The sequence below is a fragment of the Cottoperca gobio genome, chromosome 9 (genome assembly GCF_900634415.1).
Source record: "Cottoperca gobio chromosome 9, fCotGob3.1, whole genome shotgun sequence".
NCBI lineage: Eukaryota > Metazoa > Chordata > Actinopteri > Perciformes > Bovichtidae > Cottoperca > Cottoperca gobio.
This window is the reverse complement of record NC_041363.1, coordinates 22,461,151-22,488,454: the sequence shown is the minus strand read 5'-3', so window position 1 is coordinate 22,488,454 and position 27,304 is coordinate 22,461,151. Positions and strand designations below refer to the sequence as shown.

At 38.7% G+C, this 27,304-nt stretch overlaps 1 protein-coding gene across 3 annotated transcripts in view; it reads left to right on the top strand.

Annotated features, from left to right (window-relative positions):
- adamts3 (ADAM metallopeptidase with thrombospondin type 1 motif, 3) overlaps positions 1–27,304 on the top strand; it is a 136,271-nt gene that overhangs the window by 71,563 nt on the left and 37,404 nt on the right. For all 3 annotated transcript variants that reach the window (XM_029439790.1, XM_029439792.1, XM_029439791.1), the window contains 7 exons: positions 7,524–7,629; positions 12,776–12,919; positions 15,563–15,695; positions 20,915–21,028; positions 23,950–24,095; positions 25,064–25,239; positions 27,003–27,136. In XM_029439790.1, the coding sequence (XP_029295650.1) occupies positions 7,524–7,629; positions 12,776–12,919; positions 15,563–15,695; positions 20,915–21,028; positions 23,950–24,095; positions 25,064–25,239; positions 27,003–27,136 (953 nt within the window). The remainder of the gene's footprint in view (positions 1–7,523; positions 7,630–12,775; positions 12,920–15,562; positions 15,696–20,914; positions 21,029–23,949; positions 24,096–25,063; positions 25,240–27,002; positions 27,137–27,304) is intronic.

The following is a 27,304-nucleotide window of genomic DNA, read 5'->3' as shown; positions in this document are numbered from 1 at the left end:
TGAAAGTAGAGAAAGCTGGTAACATTGATACCATGTATATATTTACACCCACGTAGCTATCCCTTTAATATCACTGATGCTGGGAATCAGTGAGCAGGACATTTAAAGGTACTATCGTATTGACTGACTTTTTACTTCACTGGATCAACAAAACATATTCATATCTGGTTATTTAACAGTTTCTCCGTTGTATTGTGACATGAAATTCAATATACTGTGATATGTATTATATGTATTATTATTTTTGAGAGCACAGCTGGATTTCAAACAAACTTCAAACTTTAAAAAAACAACTGTTTTTATTTAAAAGTGTATATACTACATAGTAAAAAAAGAAGAAGGAAAGTACACAGCAAGATGTTTCACACTGGAAACAACACACTCAGTACAAAATGCTCTATTGTGTTGTGTATTGTGTTTGCTTTTTCTCTCAAAAACAAATCACACTACGGTATAGAGTCAATTTTCCACACTCGCAAGATGAACGTTTTTGCAATTACCATTCAAATCAAAACAACCGTGTTGTAAGAAACGTGTTGCTCCAAGGATGCTAAGAGCGGTTCAGGTTCCCTACGCTTCCCAAAAGCCTTTCGAGAAACAAAAAAAGATGCTTTTGTGTAAAGTTTACTGCAGGACTGGAAAGAATGTGTGAAATGACAACAAACAACAAACAAGTGACACATCAGCAAAAAAGCCATGTAACGTCTCCCAGGAATAAAGGTCTGTGTAACGTGTCAAACAGACTATATCTGACATTGACCGTGATGTATATTCTTTAAACGTTTTCACCCCAGACCTCATCTTTTAGTTTCGTTCAGCTCGTCTGGCAAACGGAGCTCTGTCATGTAGGATCTGATAAAAAAAGGGAGACTGCCCTGCGAGTAACGGAATACAATGTAGCCTCTTGATTGCCTCCAGGGACTCATGCTTGTTCAAGATTTCAAAGTTAGGCGCATGCCTACTGACATAGTCACAAATGTGTAAATATATATGCAGGGATATTGTGAACAGCTCGTAACGGTGCAAGAGAGGCCTTGAATACGTATGTCACCTATATTACAGATACCTCTCTCTCTCCAAGTGGAAAAAACAACATGATTCATGTCTCATGTGATAAACTGATTATAGTCTGGCTGCCTTCATAAAGCTCTCTCTGAAATGTCCAACAGTTTGCGTGATATCAGATATGGCATAGTAGGTTCATAGTGTTCGTTGCCGCTTTGAGGATGTTGCCTGCCTAATTAAAATTCAATGTATGCTTGCATACTGTATAATACTTTCCATATACAGTAGACAAAACCTTTTATCATCTTCATCTTCACTTCACTAACTCCTGCCTTAAGAAAAATATCATAATGGATCAATGAGTTATTTTCAGCAAGCAATGCATCTACTTCACACTGACAATTGAAGCATCAGCGATAGCTAGAAGATCAGCAGGTGACTCCTGCACGTTATAAAAGCCAGCACACAATATGATATATTGCGCTGTTCTCTGCAGGATAGCTCTGTAATTGAACTCAGTTCAAAGCTGCATCAAAACATTTTTCCTATGGGATTAAAGCCATTCAACCAATGTTTTCTTGCCTGCATTCACAGCACAGTGGGATGGTTTATTGATGCCTGCTTTTTTCTTTCTAGTCCTTCACAGTTCTGATTAGTATGTATATCTTGGGAAGTCTGTTTTCACCTGTCGTGGCCTCATTTCTCCAAACAGTTGAATGTGCAATACACATCCAATTGGTAAAGATGCTACCCTTTGTAAAATATAATCAAAGCCATGTAGACATTGGAAAAAACAATATTTCTTGATATCTCTTATGGAGGCCCAAGGTGTGCGATATTAAATACGTTTTTATAAGAATTCGGAGGTCAAGGCTGTTTTTGTGCTAGACTTTTTTATTGTTCTGTTTGCAATTCAACAGCACTTTTATTTTAGGAGTAAAGATTGAAGACAATACGTACTAAAATATTCTGCCTTTCACCCTGCTGTCTTTCTTTTATTGCTGTGCAAAAAACAAATCGTTTGAAGCTCCTTTCTTTTTTTATTCTCAGAAGAGTATAAGACCCATGATAGAAGATAATTAGATGCGTCCTCCATCCACCAGAGCGAGCCAAAAATGATTAGCCAACAGTGCGGAGATCAATGAATTTTTGAATTGAATAGTCATATTTAATGTCACACTTACTCTCAAGTAATTTTTTTTGCAGTCTTATGAATACAAGGGGATGTAATGATATATACTCCTGTGTTTCATCAGTTACAAGCTGGAATCTATTGGGAGGATTAAGCCAATAGCTGCCGCAGCCTGTTGAAAATCAATCAAATATGACAATTCCCCCACCAAGTGGCCTCAGTTATCAAGGACATAAAGAGGTGATTGTCTTCATGGCTTCCTGTAGGACCCCACTAGTCAGGGGCAGAATTGTTTCAATGCTGTCTGGGGGAAAAAGCATCTTACAATCACATCTCTGCAGCCATTGTTATATTTTGATAAGTGCAGAGCCACCCTGTAAACAAGCTGTCATTGAGCCTCTCTGTGTGAGTGTGACATGTTTTGAAATGGAATCATTTTCACAGGCTGAAATAAACAAAGCAATTGACAACATTTCAACTCATGGAAAGTGAACAGACAATAACCCTAAATAGCTAATCTAATCCATCGAACAGAATAACAAACAAAACCTATTCCCGCTGCATTACTTTGGATCCTTTGTCAAGGTTGTGATCCTGCATTTCCCAAGCCTTCAATCTCCTTACACAAAAGCAGTTCATTACCATCAGATGCCCTTCACTTCTTTCTTATCACACAATGGAGACAATCTTCTCTTCAAAAACAAAATTCTTGGTCTTTTGTTCCTGCTGAAAACAACCTGTTATTATGACATAAAATTAACCATATGGACAGCAGATCAGAAAAGTGCGTATGCTGCTTCCGTCTCGGTATGAGCTGCTGTGCCGTGGATCGTGCTTTAAAGTGACGCATCTCATTCTGTAAGGTGAGAAATGTCTATTTAAATGGACTTCCAAATGTGCTTAGAAATAAGGTTGTTCTGTTAAGTAGGGAAATGCTTTCAAACGCTTGAAAATGATATTCCTTTATAAAGCACATTTTAATATATAGTAGGCCTACTTCTGTACGGATAGTGCTGATAATTAAATATGATGAATGATCGTCTTTCAATGGAATCATATCGTCATGAAAACATACATCGAGATATCGTAATACACAATTACATTGTCTTCATGGATAATAAGAAGCACATACTAACTCAAATTTCTCAGAAAATCAGATCAAACGCAGGTAATCTGATTACTATATAAAAATATTAATATATATTTTTTCTCTATAATTTCACATTGAACATGAAAACATGCTAAATCTGGATATATATATATATATACATATATATATATTAGTAACGAGATATGAAATGACTTATATCGGGATGGAAGATTTTGGCCATATCGTCCAGTTCTATGTATGGAGATTCAAAGTGCAAGTTATTTCGAGTCTAAATGGTTCCAGAGGTCAAGTCTTAATTATGTTCTGCACTTCCCGAGCTCGGATGGACGCGCAACTCCCCTAGCAGAAGATGAGCAAATGTTTTGGAAAATATCTGGGTCTTTAAAAAGGCAAATGTTAATATAAAGACTGTGAATAGAAAGGAGCATTTTTGTTAGAAATGTCAAACTAACTAGCATAATATTCTGTTATGTAGAAATCTACTTTCATTAAATAAATTCCCTTTTGGATTGTGGGTCAATTTGGGGTCAGATTCATAGAGCAAGGAGAAGGTCACTCCCCTCTGAGCCCAGACCATTGAATGTGAGGTTCAGTAAAGGAACTTAGGGCCCCGTTTTAACTGTTCACAGAGGGAGGGAGAGAGGGAGAGCACAGTAATGTGATGTGTTCCTATTTACAACAAAGGACATTTCTAAATGTGTTTCTGATTTGCATCTGGCTTGCTCTTTGCCCAGGTTTAAATGATTACAACATACACTTAAAGCATATTTAAATTTAAATTGTACAGGTGCATCTTGTGTTTCTATGTTGAGCAACACTAAAGATGTCATGAAAATACATTTTTTAGGATTTCCTTCATTTTGAAAAAACTTGAAAATTGGCTCTGATATCTATTTCCTATACATGACAGGAGTTGTATTTAAAACATAATGATACAATGGAACAATTGCCACAATTTAAAGCCAATTTGTTTCATAGTTGTAGTTGCTACTAGGCTAGTATGTGGTTATTGTTAGCTTTTTAAGCTAGTTTGTTACTCTTTGCTGCTGGAGCAAAATGATCAATTCACCTCATTACAGCACATGGACCAACATTTACACACTTTTTACACCATTTCAATGCGAATGTCCGATCTACTCTTATTCTATTTCTAAGGATCTCACTGACTGAGAAGAGACATAACAACAAGATCATCAGCACATTTTACAATATGTTGATTCTTATATTTACTACGACATTCGTATTGTTGAATATTAATGTTCAGCCTCGGATTCTGTGAACTTAAATTGTAGCTACAGAATCTGCTAATGTTGGCTACCATAATCCATGTTTCACTGATCAAATCTATGACACTCTGTGGCTTTTAGCTGAGATCATAATGTTTTCTTATATATCTGGTAACGAAGAGAAAGAAGAAACAGATTTCTATTCAGAACAGCCAGAAAATATAGATGCGGTTTTAAACAAAATAGATGGTTTGTGTGGGTTAAGCTTTCTCCTCGCATCTCTGCAGGTATGCAAGGTGTTTTTTTTCTAATTTAAAGCCTTTGTATTTTTCTGATCTTAAGGGAACAGGTGGCAGAAATTGCATTTGTACACCTGACAGTTGTACAATTGTCTTGACTTTGACATGTTTGCCCAAAATCCTTTGTCTGTCTCTGGCCCTGGCTTGACTTAAACGTTGGTCCCTCAGGAAATGATCAGGGCACCAAATTAGGTATAAATAAAATAAGTGGAATAATCTAACATTTCATCTTAAATTCAGTTTGAGCTCTTGTCCACGGTTGTCTCATATTCAGAGAGAATAATAATTAGTGCTCCTGACAGCCAAGGTTGTCTACTTTCTGATCGACTTGATTGATTGGGGGACAAATGGTTTTAGGAAGATTTAAATTAGACCGCAGCCTCCGAGGAGAGTTGCAAACTCTTCAAACAAAGTCCCAGAGAGTAATCAATTTCTCTTTAGACTATATGGCAGCTGGACCCAAAGAGATTCACTAATGCTGTACAAGCAAGGGGACGAAAAGGTTTACCTACCAATTCCCAAAGTAAATTGCACTCTAGGGAAACCATGACACACGAAAAGTCGATTATGTCCGGGCTGGGAGTGTTTGAGTGTTTTCCCTCCTGGATGCCTCACAGCAGGGTTAGGGTTTTTTATTTGCTTTTCTATTACATTTTTCGGTTTCTTTCTCTTTCATATTTCATTCAATACTAAAGGTTTACTCCAGTATCCGTTTAGTGCCTTCATTTTTAATTCAGTTTTTTGCTTTTCTTACATTTATGTTTGCGTTTCATTTAATTCTAGCTCCAGTTTTTATATTTTTGGTAGAGTTTGAACTCATTTAATGAAATAGGACATCCAATATTTTAAGAAAAAATGGTTTTGAACGTCTGTATCATCAGAACAGGCTATTATTAGTGGCACTGAATGTATAATAGCAGTGCTGTGCCAAAATCTATATTCGTTAATTGCCAAACACGACTCATTTCATATTCATTATGTTGCTGCTACAGTTGGTGTGCTACCGTCAGTAAAGGGACAAAACAACAGCATAGAGCGAGGACTGAATGAGGAAACGTACGTTTATTCTATTTATGGCACGCTTGAGATTTGTCATTGCTGCCTCCCTACTCCCACTATGTTTGTGTTATCTTCTTCCTGTTTCGCTGCAGAGCTCTTCATCACATGTATCATGATGCACGTAAACACACTCAGTAACATGCATGGACCGAAATACACACACATCTGTCCCTCTTAAAGTGCCAGTTTTATTTGCTACTATGGAGGTAAATGAACGTTCTTTTGCAGGGCTCAAAGCATTGAAAAATGATATTTGAAAACGTCCTAGTTATACTGAATAATCAACAGATATTAGGAACAATTTCTAAGTATTTTCACTTAAAACTGTGGTTTGTTTATTATCCAAAGGAAGTAAGAAAGATTCTATTCATATAGCACCTTTTAAAACAAAGTTACGAAGTGCTCCACAACTAACTACGCCATTGTGTTTCGAGCTGCTGTCGAGTTTGTCAGTGCTTTGGTCCCTGCAACAAAACTCTGTTTGCCTAAAAAGTATCTGGACAGAAGCTATCTGCATGTCTGGTAACCACAAGAAGAAGCTCTGTTGTGTCTCTTAAGAATTATGTTAATTTACAACTTATTAGCAATAGATAAGGCATATTGTAGGAAACCTACTTCTTAGTTTTCAGTCAACATACATTGGGAACTACATTGAACGAATGATTAGTTTTCCCTACAGAGTATCTGCTCTTTTTATAAAGTTTTTATACTTATGTTTTGGCAACTTTGTTAAGATCATGGAAAGATCATTTTCTTGGTTGTATATTGAAAAAGTCAACGCTCAGTTAAAGTCTGAAAAGAGAAGTGTTGACTTTTGCGATTAGTAACCAAAATCACCATCTTTCCCCTAAACCTAATAACAACAAGCTAATAACGTGCACTCTGGTGTCTAAGTCCTGTGTGTTGAACGTCCAACAATCCATAACAACTTCCTTCCTAAAAACTTGTGCAGTATAAGGAGGTTGCACTTCCTTTCCCCCAAAGGGACATGGCAAAGCAAATTAGCATAAACATTTCGTAATAACATCTTTGTAGGAGATAGGTTTGCACTTAAGGTTGGGAAGAACTTTTCCTAAACAGGGTAAAATTGTGAAAATCGTAATTGAAATCAGATCAGAGAAGTAGGAATTAAGGAAGAGTAAAAGCCATAGACTGTATATAAGAAGTGGACATAGTCACCGTGACGTCACCCATTGGTTTGTGGACTAGCATTTTAAAACCTCGACTTGCGTGTTGGCCGTCGTCATCTTGGATTTTGGCCAGGAGTAACGAGAGGGTAGCCACACTCTAAAGATATTCCCTGCTTTATCATCTATTTTACTCTATATGGGATCATAATTCACAACATGAACATCATGCTGTGTTGAAGAAGACATGAACTAGCAGTTAAGACGATTAACTCTGCAGGTTTACTGGGGTAATAAATCAAGTGAGATGCAGATGTTTTTCTCATAGACATCTATACAATTAGACTTCTTTTTGTAACTAGTGGAGTCGCCCCCTGCTGGTTATTAGAGAGAATGCAAGTTTGAGTGACTGCCTTTTAGTCACTACTTTTCAGAGCCTTTTGCTACAAACATGAGGGATAATTTTTCAACATTTGGACTATTGTCTTTATTAAAATAACGTCAACTTTTGTCATTTAAAAATTTCTTATAATAACCTTCATCCTTTCTCCTGATGTCCTTCAGGTTATGCTCCAGTCACAGGAATGTGCCACCCAGTCCGAAGCTGCACCCTCAACCATGAAGACGGCTTCTCCTCAGCCTTCGTTGTGGCTCACGAGACTGGACATGTGTAGGTTATTTGTTATGTTCTTAGTCTGTTTAGGTCCTCCTTAACACTCCAGTTCCCCTTCTCAAGGTGACACTTTGTTGTGACGCAAGGTCAATGATTTTCTTTCTGCTGAATACCACAGCCTCACATGTTAGGTGTGAATGTCTACCTGGGGCTATATTATTACTATATGGACTGATATTCAGTAAGCAGTGAGCAGATCGGCCTTCAGCACTCTGACAGTTTACATGCCTTTATTGGGTTTCATGGTTTGTTTATCAAGCACATGTCTACGAACACAAGCACTCAGCCACTGTTTGTTAACTTGTCCTCTTTCTCCTTTCCTGCCCTTGAATATGTCACATACATAGTCCACACTTCGTTCAACATATTGCACTTCTGAAGTTGCAATGGGAGCAAAGCGTATTTACACTATGCTACAAATGGCAGCAGCGTGACGAGGCGCTGAGGGTCTATTATCCACGTTTGCCATATTTTTCCAGTTGCACAGTTGAAACATTTTCAGCTTTGGCTAAAACGCTGCACTGAACTGCAACAACAAAATCACCTGAAGCCTAAAAATCATTTCCCCCATAGACGGCTGTAAAACTGACAAACACCTCAGACTGCAAAATAAGTTATTATCACTCTTTGTGTTATTAATATTTATATCGATATTGTTATACAGTATGTTCAAACCAGAAATGCTAGTTTCTAGGTTGCACCAACACAACCATCCAGCTGGCTGAAACTTAAAAGAACATTTCTGATATTTCCCATAAGACCTTTTTTCTTCCTTTTAATAATAAGAAAAAACTACATTATTGTTAAACACAAGAAGGGATGACTAAACATGATTTCAGTTGGACTTTAAGAGATCAGGACTCATCATTTGTGGAAAGGCTGGACCACTCTAAGTTCTATGTTCCGATTAAGTAACTCACGGGATAACAACTACACGTTTTGATTTGTTGCTGTTTTTGTTATAGCTTGTTGAAATTGAAAAGCCCTTGGAAAAGGGAAGCAGGACGTAGGTGTAGAGAAAAGAGAAGCTGTCCTTCAGCAGGAGCAGCAGCTGTGGGACAAAGTCAACCAGCTAACAAGACAAAGTTCCATCCTGCTGAAATGTCCCCAAGCGAGACACTGAATCCTTTTTCATGGTTGTTGCTCTGCATCTGACCCTGGGGCCAAGTGAACAAAGGGTTCCATCTTCAGGGATCAATAGATTTTTACCTGGTGAAGTAAACATATAAAAACAATGTAGAAACCAGGGGCTTAACTCTATACACACACACACACACACACACACACACACACACACACACACACACACACACACAGCTCCTGAGAGGGGGATTTCTGACACAATTGTTAAGGCCTTTACACGCCGGGGGCGTTTTCTTCCTGCGAATAATTAAAACTTGAATGTATTTTTTTGAAATTATTGTTCTTGTCATAAATACTTTAAAGATTCAATGTGTAAGATATGCCAGAATTTAAACTTAAAACAATGAACTAACATTATCAGTAGGCAGTGTTGACGTTGTGTTAAAGACCTCTATGTGTTGTGTTGCAGAGATACTGTATCTACTAAAATTAGCATGCTATCTGACTAGCTGCACTCCGTCCAGTCTGTAATACCATGTGTTCCTCTAGAGGCGATATTGAGTCACTGTAGTGTTAGTCTGCCCTCCAGAACAGAGGGAGAAGAAGTACAGCTGCATGACCGGCTTGTAGATATTACAGTCATGTTCCGTGTCTATTTATAGTTTGTTTAATGGTTCAAAGTGCCATTAGGCTGTTCTGCCGAACATATAGCTGTCGGCAGCCCCGGGAAACAGCGTAGCTTCAGTTAGTAGTTAGGTCAAGTTTAGCCACAGCAGACTAACTAACTAACTAACTGCAGACTCCCTGTGACTGCTGGCACTGGGGCTTGTTCTGGCTGAGATCAAGTCTTTTTGGCCGCTGACTGGGGCGCTCCGTCTGACAGTGGCTGCCGAGTGCCGGCTCTGTCGACCTCTCTCCTCCCCCGGCGGGCTGCTCTCCTGGCTGCGGCGCCACCGGCACGAATATGAGGGTCGTTTTCTAGTTTCTGCCACTTTGGATTTAGTCCACTAAACAAACTAACGTAATGTTATACGGACACGGAGCAGATGTCTTTTGACCGGAGATCAGAGTTTCAGCAGTTTGGTTGAATTTTGCATATTCTTGTTCACACGACAGGCATTACACAGACGGGCATTACACAGACAGGGCATTACACAGACGGCATTACACAGACGGGCATTACACAGACAGGCATTACACAGACGGGCATTACACAGACGGGCATTACACAGACGGGCATTACACAGACGGGCATTACACAGACAGGCATTACACAGACGGGCATTACACAGACAGGCATTACACAGACGGGCATTACACAGACAGGCATTACACAGACGGGCATTACACAGACGGGCATTACACAGACGGGCATTACACAGACGGGCATTACACAGACGGGCATTACACAGACGGGTATTACACAGGAGTAAATGCAATACACAATATAAAGAATACATTAGAATAAATATGCCAAACTACTACAACTAAAACATTGGAGATTGTATTTGAAATACTGCCCCCTATTTCTTTGGAGCAGGTGGCTCAGAATTACACATTGAATCTTTTAACCTTTTAGAATGCAAATATTACGCAACTTCTTCTTTTTTGGGAACGTGGTTGATTGATGTTGTTACGCGAATAAAGACACCAACTAACCATGCTGTGCGGAACAGTTACAAAACAACAGCACTGAGGCTCCGTAATCTGAGCCAAGACGGCAAACCTAATTACTCCTTGATAGTGATGCGTGAAAGAAAATTCTTGAAAGTCAACTCACTAGCTTTTATCTTGGAGATTTAAGGATCTTTGTGTGTTCATATTTCTTCTTGTTCCTGGTTCTTGTTCTAAAAATATCTGAATAGGAAGTTGTGTTGGTGACACTGGAACATACAGAATTGATGCTTTATTGATTATTTAGTATGTGTTTGCTATAGATGATATAATAATGGTATAATACACTGATCTCATTCAGAGCACAGACAGTACATGATATACAGTGAACAATGAAAACACCAGCTTCTATACAAACCTTTCTTTCTTTTGGTTCCGCTTTCTCTCGCTGTTCATCCAGGCCGTGTGATGTGTTGTTTTGTCGGGGAACAATAGAATATCGGCGGAAAATCCAAAAGTTTGTCTTCGATGAAAACAAAATACTGTGTATCTCTGTAAAAACCCAGGGGAAAATTGGAAAAAACAGAACAAGAGGGCAAATGATGCAAAATGATTGTTAAAGCCCATCAGAGCCACGTGCAGTAACAACTCTCCAAACAAACCCATCTGTCCTCCTTTTTCAAGCCTTTATTCCTCACTGTTTAAGCCAGTTTGTTGTAAGGGGTTTGGTACTATTAACAGTTACATTAATGACCTTCTAAAATCACACATCAAACAAAGTCTTCTGGGTCCAATTATTTTTCAAAACAGAAAACTTTTTCAATCGAAGCAGAGCAGAACATCAAGACATTGGTAGGAATGTTACGTTACGTTCATTTCAAAGTTGGCCAGTTACACAAAGTATGAAAGTTCATTCTCGACCTTGTGAAATAGTGTTTCGACAGAAGGTTCCCAACTCGAGCTCCACTAACTTCTCTTTTTCTGAAACTTTCTGACACATCACAGTCGTCATCAGCGGATGGAGTTTGCTCAGTTGGCATGGAGATGGAGATGGGGCTGTTGACATGCAGGTAGATAGTTGATAGGATTTTCAGGACTTCTCTTTTAATGAAGAGTAATCTCCAGGGGGGGGAATTAAAAAGAAACACACACACACACACACACACACACACACACACACACACACACAGTGTTCAAGTGTTTCACTTCACCATTTAAATGTTTAAAATACATTTTGCAGAGAAAGTTATTTTGCAAATAGAATTGTTGTTATTCATGAGAATTGAATGTTGCATTCTATCTCCTGGTTAAACAGAAATCAGGGCACATTACTCAACATTTGATCAACCATTAATGTGATACTCTCTGGGTGATGCGTCCCTCTTCTCGGACTCGTTTACACTGTTGGTCTGTTTACTGTTGTTCCTGTGATTATCACCAATAAGACATTTCTCACTGAAAAACGAGGAGCACTACGTTTTCTTTCAGGTCTGTGATACATGCACTTTAGAAAATGACGTGTCACTTAGAAGTTACAAACAAATGAAGGCCTAAATGTCCTTCTAATTAATTGTAAAGTAAGTTGTAATGAAGGTTACTATCCAAAAGGGGCCTGCAGAGGCCATGCAAAATGTCTCTGATGTTCTTAAAGTCAAGAAAATAATCTTGGTTTATGTTAATTTTAGATTTAAATGTCAGCCCACAGATGGGAAGGTTTTGTTAGAAATATTTCTTTCTTTTTTCTTTTCTACTGTTTGCTTCAATTGAGCTGGTGTGAAAGTGTTCATTCAAAGTCTGGTGTGACCTAAACAAACGCAGTAATTGTAGATATCAGTACGGTTGTCAAAATAGTTTTTTTCTTTATGGGTGATGTGACAACAGAGACGGTAAATTAACACATCAGCTCCAGTAAAGTGCAGGTGACTGACTAGAAATTGCCAGTGTGCAGGTGGATCTGAGCTGCCATGGTACTACTAATAGACAGGGATGCTGCATGATATGGTTTCCTTATTACAACCAGGCAATGTTACTATATACTGTATGTAACGTTTAGTTCAAATGTGTTTACATTCTTCTGAATGGATAAAGATATTGTGTTATATCTACAGTAACTATGTGCATAACTAAAAACTTTTCAGGGAGCAGATGTCTACCTTTTGAGATCTTCAAAAACCATGAGACAACATTGTGAAAATCTTTCAAAGAGTCACCTGCTGCAGAAAAAAAACAAAGATGTTTGGATATGTTATGCCAAACTTTCACATCTGAGTAGAAGTTACTTGTTTATAATAGACCAACGGCGGTGAGGCATCGCAGTTACAAACTCCACTGGTGGAAAATAAATATAAATATATCATCTTATTTTCCACTTCTGGCCACCGATAGACGATACAAGATTTTGAGTCGTTGGTTTTGTAAGTATGTTCTTGTCTCTCTTTGGGAACAGGTTGGGCATGGAGCACGATGGCCAAGGCAACCGCTGCGGGGATGAAACGGCGATGGGAAGCGTAATGGCTCCTCTGGTGCAGGCGGCCTTCCATCGATACCACTGGTCCATGTGCAGCGGACAGGAGCTGAAGAGATACATCCAGTGAGTTCATGTTTGCAGTGAACATCCACAGCAAAGTGGGTGGACGTAAGCAAATACTAGAGGAAGTGTCGACTTCATAGCTGAGCTGCACCCTAAATGAATGAGGATGAGAGGATTAAGGACGTGATACAGTATGCTTGAAGAGTCACAGACATTGATGACAAATACGTAGCTTTATGTGGAAAGCACAAACCTCTACCAGGGCCACACGGCCGCATGTTTTTCATCTGGATCTGCTTAAAAATACACCCAAAAATAGAGAATAATGCTGAATGGCTGCCATGATGTCTGTAGAGAATACCTTAAATCCTTTCTGGGAATATAAGAAGCAAAGTTTCAACTTCAAACAGAGTCAAATAATGGCCATGTATTTATTTTGTTGCATATATGCTGATATATTTTTGCAGTTTTGACTAGATTTGTGCACCTGTCATCGCAATTTGCAACTGCACAATAAGCATGGCAGTTTATGTCTAATAAGCCACATGTCAAAGAATTTGGTCACCACTGGTATTATACCATTATGGCATAAGAAGAAAAACTTTTCCTTTTGTTTTTCAACAGCTGTATCACAAACAAATGTGGAGTGATCAATTCAGAATACAAAGTGCTTTATAAATGGCTACATGGTGCCGCTTTCCAGACCCTTACATAATCCCTTAGCACATGGTCAAACGTTCGATAAAGTTTCACTGGAATTTGTGGACTGATCTTTGGGATTACCTTAATAACAACCAACACATATTCTGCATTCTTAATTGTCTTGGAAACTGACTTTACTGTACCTAAATTTAAATCATTAACCTGCGGCTGAAGCTCATGATGTTTCCCAAATCATGATACTGTTGGATACACTTTAGCATTTTAAATATGTTCCTTTAACAAAAATAGTATCGCGTCATCGCCATCGAGTTTTTCACTCACACAAGAGCTGCACAAGAATCCATTTCTAACAAGGAAAGTTCAGTAACAAACTATTGACAGCGAATTAAAGGAGATGACAATGGCAATGTGCACTCAATCGTTATACAGCACACCGTTTTTTTAGAGCAGCTCCCGGCTATTTGACTTGGATCCATGGCAAAGACGAATCAATATGAAAAGCACTGCACTATGACAATATGGGATGAAAAACATGAACGCTTTGGTTCTGGAGAGAGAAAGTGAAAGCTTGGCGTTGACAGCTGCGATAACATATGTGAGGTGTTCACTTTACACTTACATTTGTCTTTCTCTGAGCAGGGTTCAGGCAGCCATGCTGGGATTTACTGCAGCTGAGCCACTTTTCACCACCTGGCAATGTGCAGCCAAATATGTTCAAAAGCTGAGATATAAATGCATAACTCGCACTGAAAGAAGAAATAACACAGATGTTCTGTGAAAGCTGTGAGCAGCATTCAGTTAGAATATCACACACAGGTTTTAAAGATGTGCATGTTTAAACAAGGGAGGAATTAGGATGTCTTGCTGCTCACTTAGAGCGGAAGTTAAATGTTACGTCCATCTGTTTTCTATTAAAACATGTCTTCTGCTTTCTTGGCTCATTAATTAGGCAGTGAGTTGAAGTGTGTGATGTGACCTCAAAGCCCAAGCAGGCGGAGGTTAAAACATACAGTAAATACTTAAATAAAAGTATTCAATGATGGCCAAGTCTAAAATACAGACAGGGATTGCAATTACCCGTACAACAGCTCGCATGGTAATTCCACATAATATTAATTTCTGCAGCACTAACTTTATTGGTACAGCAGCAGTCCTGTCATATTCACCACTGTGCTGCTCTGAGTTTTACTTCGCCAACTTTAAATAGCTGTCGATGAAACACCTCCGGCACATTTTACAATCGAAGCCTGAACTACCTCTGAGTGTCTGGAAGGCTTTTCATTTGAAACATCTGTGCAGTAAGTGTTGAGCTTGTTGAGTCGAATTTAAAACAGTATTTTTGTTCAAAGTGGAGCGAGTGTGACGGGACTGTGCGGTTGTATTCATGAATTAATCATTCTTTTGATAATCAATTTACTGTTTGAGTCATTTTGAAAGCAACAATAGAAAACAGATTCTCCAATATGAGGATCTGCGGCTCCTCTCTGTTCTTTAGAATTGTAAACTAAATAAATGTCTAAAACAAGCAATTTCAAGACTCTTACTTGGGCTCAAAGGAATTGTGATAAGCATTTTCATATTTCGTAAAAAATATTAAACTATTAACCACCAGGGAACGATCTACAGATTAATCGATAACGAAAATAATCGTTAGTTGCAGCTTTACTTAGAGCAACATAGTGAGTATGACAATGCTGTGTTATTGTACTGATGGATTTAATGCTGTGGAATATACATCATGCTGAATTTATCAAGGGAACAGGTAAACACGGAGAAACTGTTGAGTTTCAATTAACAGCAGCACATTTTAAACTGAAGCGAATCATAAATCAGGGAGGCTTCGTACTGAAGTACCATCAAATAAAGCAGGGAAGTTAGTGATAAAGCTTTGACTCTAATATTGAACTATTTTGAGTAAAGGCTTCCAATTGAGGTACAAAAAGTCCACAAATCCATTTAGAAAAATAATTGAATGTCTTAATAAGGATGGCAATATTGAGTCTCTGTTCGGTGTTTGACACTCCTTTCATTTCCTGACAGCACGTACGACTGTCTCTTGGATGACCCCTTCAAACACGACTGGCCGCAACTTCCTGAACTACCTGGCATCAACTACTCGATGGATGAGCAGTGTCGATTTGACTTTGGAGTGGGCTATAAGATCTGCACCTCAGTGAGTACAGCCCTCAGGCTCCCATTTAGTGCATATGTGCTGCCTGCACAGTGTGTTCCCGAAACCTTGTGCGTAAAGGAAGGAGACAGCTACGCTCCGATGTCTTATTAAAACATCTTGATGAGGAGATGATGAGGCTTCAGAAAAAAAACGGAGTTTTAAATATCGGCAGATTCAACAAGTAAAATCAGATGCAAGATTAGAGGGCGCTTCAAACAGACATCTGCTTACTTTACCGCAGTCGCACCTGCTGTCCGGCTAGTTCTCTGCAGATGGCAGGGGATAAATATTCTGCCACTTTTTTCTGCCGTCAGTAGAACTTTTCGTCTTCTTTCACTACTCACCTTGATCTACGGGGCTTATTTTTGATGTCACAGCTCCATGGAAGGGATGAGTAAATATGCTAATTAAAGCCTTGATCTAACAGGATAAGAAAGTTCTATCACCATGAAAAAACACCAGAAAATTGATATTTTATGGTTTGCTTTTGTTGTATTTGGGCCAAATGTTCAAGCCTTTCTTTTTCAAAATATTTTCAGACGAGTATTAATTCAATGTTGAACAGTTTAATGCAAATAAGTGGTAGTAGGAGTTCTTAATCTTGGACTTTTAATACATGATACATACATAGAAGACTTTTTTTCCCAAACTAAAGAAGTGAGTTTAATAGAAAATCTGAAATCTCAGCACCTGATGTGTAATTGATTTTATGATGAAGCTGATCGTATCGGATCGTCCATTCTTGGAGAATGTGTGTACTGTGAGCACTGGGCAGAGAGATCTTTACTTGATAACTCAGCTTTTGACTCTAAATCCAGGTCAAAACTTCTAAGAAAGCGTTTTTGATTCGGTCGGTGGACTTTTTGATTTGTGGCGCCAGAAGGGATGATGCCTGCATCGTGTGATTTGAACACATAAAAGGATCAGGATGTCAGCCGGATCCATCTGAAGTTTAATATCTTTCAGTTGACCCAGAGAGCTTTTGTTGAAGTTTGCTCTTTGCAAATACTGAAGGATAGTCTTAGATTTCTTATGATATTACACTTATGATGTAAGATACCAAAATATCAAGAAGTAGATTGAGTTGAATCCCGTAATCAGAGTTTGGAGTTAATTTATATATTGTTCCATCATTCCATCATGATAACATTATAATTTACATTAGCCCAATACTAATTTTTACAAATTAGAGCTTGAACACGCCTTATTTCGTACATATGTAGCACCTCCATTTATCTTGAGTAGGTTAAAAAAAAGACTAACATACTCAGTATTTGTTATGCAGAAAGAAGCTCAATATCTAAGTAGAAATTGACATTCTGCTCACTGAATCAGTACATCAAATCATTGTCAGTCGCTGCAGATCACATATTCAAAATGTTCATTGGCACAAGGATATAGTTCAACAGTACAATTATAAAGAGACAAGTATTTTACAAAGTATATTTATGCATGACATGGCCCTTGGGTAAGGTTCTGGCTTTAAGCACCACATTTTTGAGAACTGGAGGGACTGGGTAGCTGAAAGTATATTGAAAACAATAATGATCAGAGCTGCAATAATGGTCACACTGCAAATTGAGTGCAACAGGATGTCAGAATAAGCAGTTATCAAATGTATTTTTACCATCATAACCAAAATATACTACAACCTCTTTTTATTTTTTTTACTATGGAGTAATAGTAGCAATTGTAGCAAAACAATTGAGGTTGCCATCCCTAGTTAGCCTGAAGTGACCGACACACACTCTTTGCACCTTGTGTAAACAAAACAAGAGGGACAGAGCTGCAATTGGAGTAATAGCTGTATAACAGTTGTGCATCGGAGCCGAGGGGAGTCTTTTTGTGTCACAATCTAAACATGTTTTTGTTTGTTTGTTTAGAAAAAAAGCCATTCAGTCCTGAGAATTGTCTTGTGCATCTGCAAACAAAGAGACATTCTCCTGGGAGATTAAACAAGATTGGAGAAGGAGACTTCGGCAGACAGGTTCCCAGAGTCGTATTAATCCCTGCAGGATCTAAAGTGCAAGTTTTTTAGTTTTTTCTCTCGAAGTCGAATTAAGTGAGATGAGCAGAGGAAGTGGTTCTAAATCAGTGACCTTCACTTGTTGATTATTACCAGTCTGACTTCATCTGATACAGAATTTCCACCAGTCAGCATAACGTATTTACCATAAACATGATATTTACAGTAGCAGCCATGTGCAGATATGGAAGAATAAAATCTTTATGATAATTTAAAAAACATCTGGGGTTTTCTATTATAGCAATAGAATAGAATTATGTTTTACTCAAAAAGTCAGAATAGTGCAGAAGTGTACAAGAGGTCCTTCAGCCTGATTGCATGTTGCTTCCAAATCTGCACAAAAAGAAATCACTTTCACTCGAAATGACTTAACTTGAGATACCTTTCTGCTACACGGTAGAGCTACTGTTTAGCATCAGCTGAGTTGGCCAGCTTTGTGTCATTTGATGTGTGTAAATTGATGGCTGTAGCTCATATATGTCACATAGACAGTGGAAGTAGTCGGGGTACAGGAGCAGGATGTGCAGAACTGGAAAGCAGATGCAAAGAAATTGTTGGTTTTCTGAAGAGTTGACGTAGAACAAGGCTTGGATAAAGGACATTGGAAAAATCCCGACAAGCGTCAGCAAGTCACTGCTGATGTACAGGCTGACAAACGGAAGCTGAAGCTTCCCTGACAGCAAATACCATTCCAGTCCTGCATTTGAAAAGGATCATTTGTCAAGAGTGGCATCTCAGTTATTACCCTGCTTCGAGTAAACCTGTCCCACCATGCTAACATTTAGACCTGCAGTCTGTGGCCTCAGCTGGCCTTCCTTATCTCTTAATTTAGCAATACAAATGATGACGCAGTGCTCACTCACCTGCTTGATTTGTAGCTCGTAAATGTCAAATCCATGTGAATCTGTATCTGTACATCTATAATGTACTGTCACTTCACTTTTTTGGTTTGGCTCCTGCTCGTTTTAGAGTTTCTAAATCTAATTTTCTTTAATCTGTAACTCTTCCACATTCCACAACAACACTTTCAAAGCGATCTATATTTCATTTTCAAATTTGCTTTCAATGGACCTACTGTATCTGGGATTATGTTTTACTAAGCAGATATAATACAGGGATTAATCTAAATCTTACTCGTCTGGACCAGGTCGTGATCCAGTGAGCAGATGATTTAGAGAAAACTTTCAATCTTAATCCAGCTCATATTGTAATTTAAAATACTTTACTGGATACTTTAAGGATGAATTAATCTACACAAGCCAGATTTGATGAACCTGGTCGTGGCAGGTTGGCCAACAGACACTGAGGCTCCCCAGTAACCATTGCAACATAAATATCCATCAATCTAGAAACATTTGCATTGACAAATGATATTATTCCTAAACAAATGGTAAAGCAGATTCACAGTGCATTACAGCTGTTAAACTGCACTTGATAATGCATGTAACATCGTGACGTCCAACATTGTCTACTGTAAAACAAAGCTTTAAGAGTTCCATGTAATTTTAGATAAGGGAGCAAAGGAAAGGCTGATGGAAAAATCCCTTCCAACATGTTTATCTTCTTCCGCTAGCCAAATAAGCAAACTGTTGACAAAATAAATGACATCATGCAACAAAGATCTTGAAAGAAATGCGGAAATAATATCTGGCATGACATGGAAGCGGCAAAGTACTAGGCCTACACCTTTAACGTTGCAGAATAAAGTTTCATCAGTACAGACCTTGTTGCCCTGTAATTGAAACGGCTCGATACATCAGCAGCCAGTGTAGAATCTTCTGCAACTAAGGTTACTATCATGTGTCCATGCATCATATCACAAGGTGCTTAAAGTTTTAAATCTGCTGTTGAAAATAAACCAATGCTAAATACGTTATTAGCCTTACAAACCGAAACTTAAAGGAGAGAGATTTAAAGTCTAATAATTGAATTTAAGGTGACAGATGATGAAAAGTGTGTGTGTGTGTGTGTGTGTGTGTGTGTGTGTGTGTGTGTGTGTGTGTGTGTGTGGCCATTAACAGAGAAGTCAGATGCACTTAATAAACACTAACAAAAAGAAAATCCTAAAAAACAATGACTTCAAAACAAATACTTTAACAGTAATAGTATCAGGTTGTGGTAGAAATATCAGCTACAGCAGTAAAAATCAGTTTAAATTCAGTCTTTGCTGCCGCAGTGGAAGGTTGAGCAGGAAAAGGAAGAGAATATAATCACACACTTGGAGGAAAATGAGCACATTAATAAAACGGAAGGAGATTAGTAAAAGAACATGTTTAACCACACACATTTTCAGCAATACACGCCTAGCGCACATTTGAAGTACTATGGAAAACTATGGATATCTTAAATGCATTGAATATACAATAATGCTGGTAGTTATTCGATCCTCCTCTTGGTTCAGTAGAAGAGTAACTGCAGATGAGAAAGCGCTACATTACCTTGAGCACAGCCAGCCAGAAAAGGAAAGCGATCGACCAGTTTGAAGATCCCTCTCATCCTGTTGGTAGAAACAGGTTGTTGAGGTAATTTTAGGGCTCATGCTGTTCACAAAGCCTCTTGTAATAGGAATGCTCGGGGCAGCTAAAAAAATGTTATTTTTTGAGTTCTCTCAATCAGTTTGATCTGTTCTAATCCCCACTAAAAAATAAACACCCACTTTGCTTGGAGGGGAGGTTGCTCCCAAAGAAAACCTTCCTCGGCCACTAAGCTTCAGTGCCTGATGGTGGAGCTTATAACGCTTGTAAACAACCTTTAGGTCTGCAGAGTGTCAGCTGTCCATCAGATATAGACAGTGTGTCTGTGGAATGCTTAAATAGCTCTAATTCCTTTAGACATTATAATATCCTTGTTTTGTTTTATCCGTTTCGAAAGCATCATCCACATTACTGAGCCTTACTGACATGTGTGCTCAGTAGGCTATAATGTTCAGTTCTTGTGCAACCCTTAGTATCGGCATTATTTAATGTCACAGCTTTTTCTTTGAAATCAGTGATGTAACACAACGCTTCAGAACGTATGGAAAGAACATCTGACGGAGGATATTTCTTTGGTGTTTCAGCAGAATATTTTCCATTTCTGCCTTTCAGTCGTTGGGTTATTCATCGGCATGTCTTACATGCTTTACTTTACATATACTGTATCAGTTCCAGCTCACTTATCTTCACACATTTCTTTCCTACTTTCTGTGTTTCAGTTTCGTACATTTGATCCATGTAAACAGCTGTGGTGCAGTCACCCGGACAACCCGTACTTCTGCAAAACCAAGAAGGGGCCGCCTCTCGACGGGACTGAGTGTGCTCCTGGAAAAGTAAGTTTGTCTTTTACATGTGGTACTTCATGGCCAAAAGTGTGTGGACACCCCAGAAAACAAGACTAGAATGGCTCGGAGAGCGCAGTGCTCCGCAAAGGCCTAATGGCCAACTCCTTGAATGGTCCCATTTTCCGACTTGGGTGTCTTCGTGTGCTTTAATTCGTAATGTGGAAACAACGTGGACGCTACAAATAAGATGCGTTGTATTTTATTGCTCAGAGAGTTTAAACCACACGTTGATATCTGTTTTCCGAGTTGTTGTTCCAACTTGAGGGGGCGTTCAGCTCAATTTGTCTCGCAATGTTAACAAAGGTGAAACATAATTTGTGTATCTGAACAGAGATTCGGATCCTCTCCAAAATGTAATGGGTTCTTCCTCGGCCCATGCTACAACCTTCCAACAAGTTTCTGTAGTTTTTCCGCAATCCTGCTGAAGAACAAACAAACAGACAAAAACATGACCTCTTTGTTGGAGGTGCTAAGAAAACAATAGCAGCGTACATACAGCAGTTATACAATCATCTTATCACAAATAATAAACAATGAAAACAAAACCTGTGTTAAGTCACAATTAAGTCAGCATCAACATTACATCGATATGTGATTGTTGAAAACAATGGGCCTCCACTGTTCTGGGAAGGTTTTTCACCAGATGTGGAAACCCAGCTGCGGGGTTATTCTCCCATTCACTCACAATTAGTGAGGTGAGATACAAACCTACAGCTAATGCAATACAAATAGATTCACAGAACACACATTACACAAAACAAACTGTTTTTCAGATTCGGATACATGCTCACCCTGCACACTGAACACGTAAGAGAATGACTTCCACTCCAGCTGGCGCTGCACACCAACCCATTACTTCTGGAAACAGGATATCCGTCATAATGAGCTGTAGCTTCTCTCTCTCTCTCCATGCCCATTACTGCACGGTGACATCTCAGTCGTCAATCCGCCCATCCAAAACAGAAACCCATGCTCACTGCCCTTGCTGTTGCAAAAAAAATATCATATTGAACTGGATATCAAGAAACTCAATACTGACTAACTCTTTAAATCTACTTGTGAACTAATCCTCCCTACACACACACACACACACACACACACACACACACACACACACAACCTTCTTCAACTAGCAGCACTCACCCTTTAACGCCATATCCAACAACACACCAGTCCCATATCAATTACACAAATGTCAGATTATTTCCAATTATGCAATTCATTTCTTTAAATTGAGCACTTTATACTTGTTTATATATCAACACCGAACCATATATAATTATTTTGTATCTATGATTTCTTCTTCTTCTTATTATTATTATTACTTCTATTTTTGTTATTGATCATGTATTGTACATATGTGGTTTTTATGTGGTTTTTCCCCTTCAATCAATATCAACAGCATTACATTTATGGTTATTTGTCTTCTCTCTTAATCTTTAATTATTGATGTCATTATTATCATTGTTTTTATGGATGTAAAGTCAGACCTTAGACTACCGGCACTCACCACATAAGTTCGTATATTCCCAGAGTCCATAACACATCAATTACTAATTAATTCATTATTTTTATACATTTGTTTTTACCACCTTCATTCATATTAATGGTCTTTCTTATTTTATTTATTCAAAATCATTGTTTTTATTATTATTTACTCTCTCTACTGTTACACAATTACTGTTGTTGTTGTTGTTGTTATCATTACTGTGATGGTTATTATCCTTATTTACTTAACCATAGTTTTATTTATTTATTGTATTCATTCATTAATTCATTTTTATTTATTTTTTCTCTACAACCATTGTGTTCCCCACCTTTTCTGTTGTTTTACTTTTTTATCCTTCCACACATACATTTCCCCCGTGTCCATTTCCATCTATCTTTTGCTCCATTTGCCTGTCTACCTGACTATCTGTCTACCTGACTATCTGTCTACCTGACTATCTGTCTACCTGACTATCTGTCTACCTGACTATCTGTCTACCTGTTAACCTGTCTACCTGACTACCTGTCTACCTGACTATCTGTCTACCTGTTAACCTGTCTACCTGACTACCTGTCTACCTGACTATCTGTCTACCTGTTAACCTGTCTACCTGACTACCTGTCTACCTGACTATCTGTCTACCTGTTAACCTGTCTACCTGTCTACCTGACTACCTGTCTACCTGACTATCTGTCTACCTGTTAACCTGTCTACCTGACTACCTGTCTACCTGTTAACCTGTCTACCTGACTACCTGTCTACCTGTTAACCTGTCTATCTGTCTACCTGTTAACCTGTCTACCTGACTACCTGACTAACCTGTCTACCTGACTACCTGTCTACCTGACTATCTGTCTACCTGTCAACCTGTCTACCTGACTACCTGTCTACCTGACTACCTGTCTACCTGTTAACCTGTCTACCTGTTAACCTGACTACCTGTCTACCTGACTACCTGTCTACCTGACTACCTGTTAACCTGTCTACCTGACTACCTGTCTACCTGTTAACCTGTCTACCTGACTACCTGTCTACCTGTTAACCTGACTACCTGTCTACCTGTCTACCTGTCTACCTGTCTACCTGACTACCTGTCTACCTGTCTACCTGACTACCTGACTACCTGTCTACCTGTCTACCTGTTAACCTGTCTACCTGTCTATCTGTCTACCTGTCTACCTGACTACCTGACTACCTGTCTACCTGTCTACCTGTTAACCTGTCTACCTGTCTATCTGTCTACCTGTCTACCTGTCTACCTGACTACCTGACTACCTGTTAACCTGTCTACCTGTTAACCTGTCTACCTGTCTACCTGTATGTCGAATTGTTTGTCGCTCTTTCTTGACGTTTTTTTAATATGTGCAAAAACTTAAATACATTTTCTTTATGTGTTCCTCTCTCCTGTCATCGTCTGTAGTGGTGCTACAAAGGTCACTGCATGTGGAAAAACCCTAATCAGGTCAAACAAGATGGCGCCTGGGGCTCCTGGAGCAAATATGGCTCTTGCTCACGCTCCTGTGGAACTGGAGTTCGCTTCCGGACACGTCAGTGCAACAACCCGGCGTGAGTGACAAAAGCCACAATAACACGATTTAATTCTGTGAAGCATCATGAATACATGTAGAAATAATGGTACATGATGATTCCATCTGGCAGGATAATTGAAAGATGGAACTTTGTAGATGTCCTGAAGTATAACCTTGAGTGAACCCTGCCTAGTAATGAGTTTTATTAAGGCTTTCCTCTCCAGAAAGAGGACAGCATCCATTGATCAAAATGACGCATGTTTACACTTTTCTGACAAGTAACCTCTTCCTGGCATGAGATTAATGTCCTCTGTAGCGTGACGTTAATATCAAATATAAAATCTCTCAGGAAGAAAATTGGGCTCGATGGTGGGTTCACATCCCGTCTCATACGAACATTCAACTGTGGTTTATTCTAACATGACAGCAATGTTTCTTTAACTCATGACTATGATGTTTCCCTAACTATAAGCAAGGACTTTTAGTTTCCTAAACTTAAAGGAATAGTTTGACATTTTGGGAAATACACTTATTCACTTTCTTGCCGAGTGATGGAAACTATTCTCAATTCTAAAGACAATACGGTGCCGCTTCAGTGTAAGTGTGGGCATTTAATAAATCCGACTTTCATGCAGGAGGCTAGTTATGCCCTGTCAAAGTCCAACAATTACACAAAGTACTTTGTTAACCCAATGTTCCCTTCTTTAGAACCGCTACAGTCTTCCCCTAACTTTAACCGTGTAATATGCACATGTTCTGTTGTAAATGCTGAATAGCTTTAGAAAGAAGAACTTTAGTGGATGAGATCTAAATATTATAGTTAGGCATTATTCATTAAACATTAAAGCAACACGAGACACGTCGCAGGGCTCCAAAGAGGCTGAATGTCTTTCATATAAGTTTCTTCGCATCACTTTTCAAGCAGGTTTTGTTTTCACATTCTTTGTGTGGAAGAACTGCTCACAGTCCAATCAGCTCTGAAGTTCATCCATTGCCTCCCTCCAGGCCCTCCAACGGTGGCCAGGACTGCCCAGGAGTGAACTACGAGTATCAGCTCTGCAACACTGACGACTGCCCCAAGCACTTCGAAGATTTCCGAGCTCAGCAGTGCCAGCTCCGCAACTCCCACTTCGAGTTCCAAAATGCCAAACACCATTGGCTGCCCTACGAGCATCCCGACAGTAAGGCAGAAAAACGGCAACAGATTGTTTTGTTCCAATGTGAATAACAATGAAAGTTAAAGGGTTAAGCTAAATAACTTTTCTAAAGAGTTTAGTGCATGTTGACACTAATGTAAGAAGTACAACAGAAAGTCTTTGGGGTTTTATTACAGAGGTCGTCTTTATCAGTGTGAATTCAGATACATCTGGCTCTTAGCTCGAGGAACAAATGCCTAAAATAACAAACCATACATGAATCAGGAATAGCTCCTCAACCATAAGTCTGGTCTTCTGGGAAACGTAAAAACAAGAAATATGAATCCATCCGGTAAGTAAACCTATTTCTATGACCATTCGAGATAATATTTTCTGAATTTCAAAGGCAATGTCACCATTATAACCAAGATCCCGTGGATAAAGATGCAAGTAAATGTCCTCTCCCCCTTTTTAGTCCAGCTGGGAGTAAACTGTACATGTGATGGAAATACTACATTTATCATACAATGTTACAAATAACACAAACCTCCCATAAGTATTGAAATGGTAAAAATCACAATGAATATGGATCAGTATTCATGTATGACTGAAGAGCTCCCTGCTATACAGGCAGATGAATTGAGAATACGAGGGCCCACAATGCTTTATGAGGTATGGACAGATTTGTCTCCACCAGACCGATACAATGATACAAGGCTTGCTGGTGTGACTGCTTCGATGCAGCCATCACGTGACCTCAACAACCAGAGCTCATACCAGTGAAAGTCAGTTGAATTTGACTAAGATGTCTGCCGTCTCCCCTGCAGCTTCCCATCAGCCCGAATTTGACTGTAGAACAGTAAGCAACTTAAATCTTTAGTTTTTTGGCGATATTAACAAATGCCTTGAGGTGAGTTTATGTACAAAGCTCTGGATTTACCTAACATGTTGTACATTTACACAACTTGCAAGAATTACTGTTCAACCCTTTGCAATTATTTAATTACAATTTACAAACTGTTGGTTCTAGTATAATGCAAAAAATAAAAAGTCCAGTAGAATGGATATAAGTTCATGTAATGTCAATTACACAGATCTTCATGGAGTTAAAGCAAATGCACAGCATTACATTGTTTTAAAAGCTCCGCTGCACGATGTGTGGTGCTGTATTTTTTTTGCTTTGCCATTGTGAGACTCTGAGAATACAATATTACTTTCTTACTTTGTCCTCCTGTCCTCGCCATGCACCTTTGTGTTTCGTTGTTCACGTATTACAGCAACTGACCGGTCTTTACCTGTAATTAATCACCACAACCTTAACAAAGAATGTTCTACTGTACCAAACTCTTAGAGCATATCTCGCTGTGTTTTGCTTCTAATGTACCACTTTTAATTGCTCATTATTGCTCTGAAAGGAGGGCTGTCATTTGTATTCAGAACCTACCTAATCAGATATTGACTACAAGACCATCTCAAGATAGTTATTGTAATCTCTGCAGCAACAGCAGTCACAAGTGTTAGGATCAAAAGATCAAACATGTCATTTAAAAAAGAAGAGTGCGTGAGTTTAGAGCTATAAACTGGTACAATCTGACAAATAGATGTAGATTTACTGGGATTTTTCTTTTTTCTATTATGTGGGTCAGGATATTTTAATGTTACATGAGTTATATCTTACTTAGGAAAGTATTTGTAAAAACAACACATTATTTTATGAACAGATTTGAAAAATATTTCAAAATATTTTTCCAAGTTGGATTTTGCTACTTAATAATTCTACTACACTCTTATAATGTGTTGTCTTGTAGCCAACAAGAGATGCCACTTATACTGCACGTCAAAGGAGACCGGAGACGTGGCGTACCTGAAGCAGCTGGTGCATGATGGGACACGATGCTCCTACAAAGATGCCTACAGTATCTGCGTGCGTGGAGAATGTGTGGTAAGGACGTGTGTAAACTGTACTACGTTACAGTTCATTTAGCTGACGCTTTTGTCCAAAGCGACTCACAATAATCACAAACAATCACGAGGATACAACTCCGAACAGCAAGAATCTTATATATATATATATATATATATATATATATATATATATATATATATATAT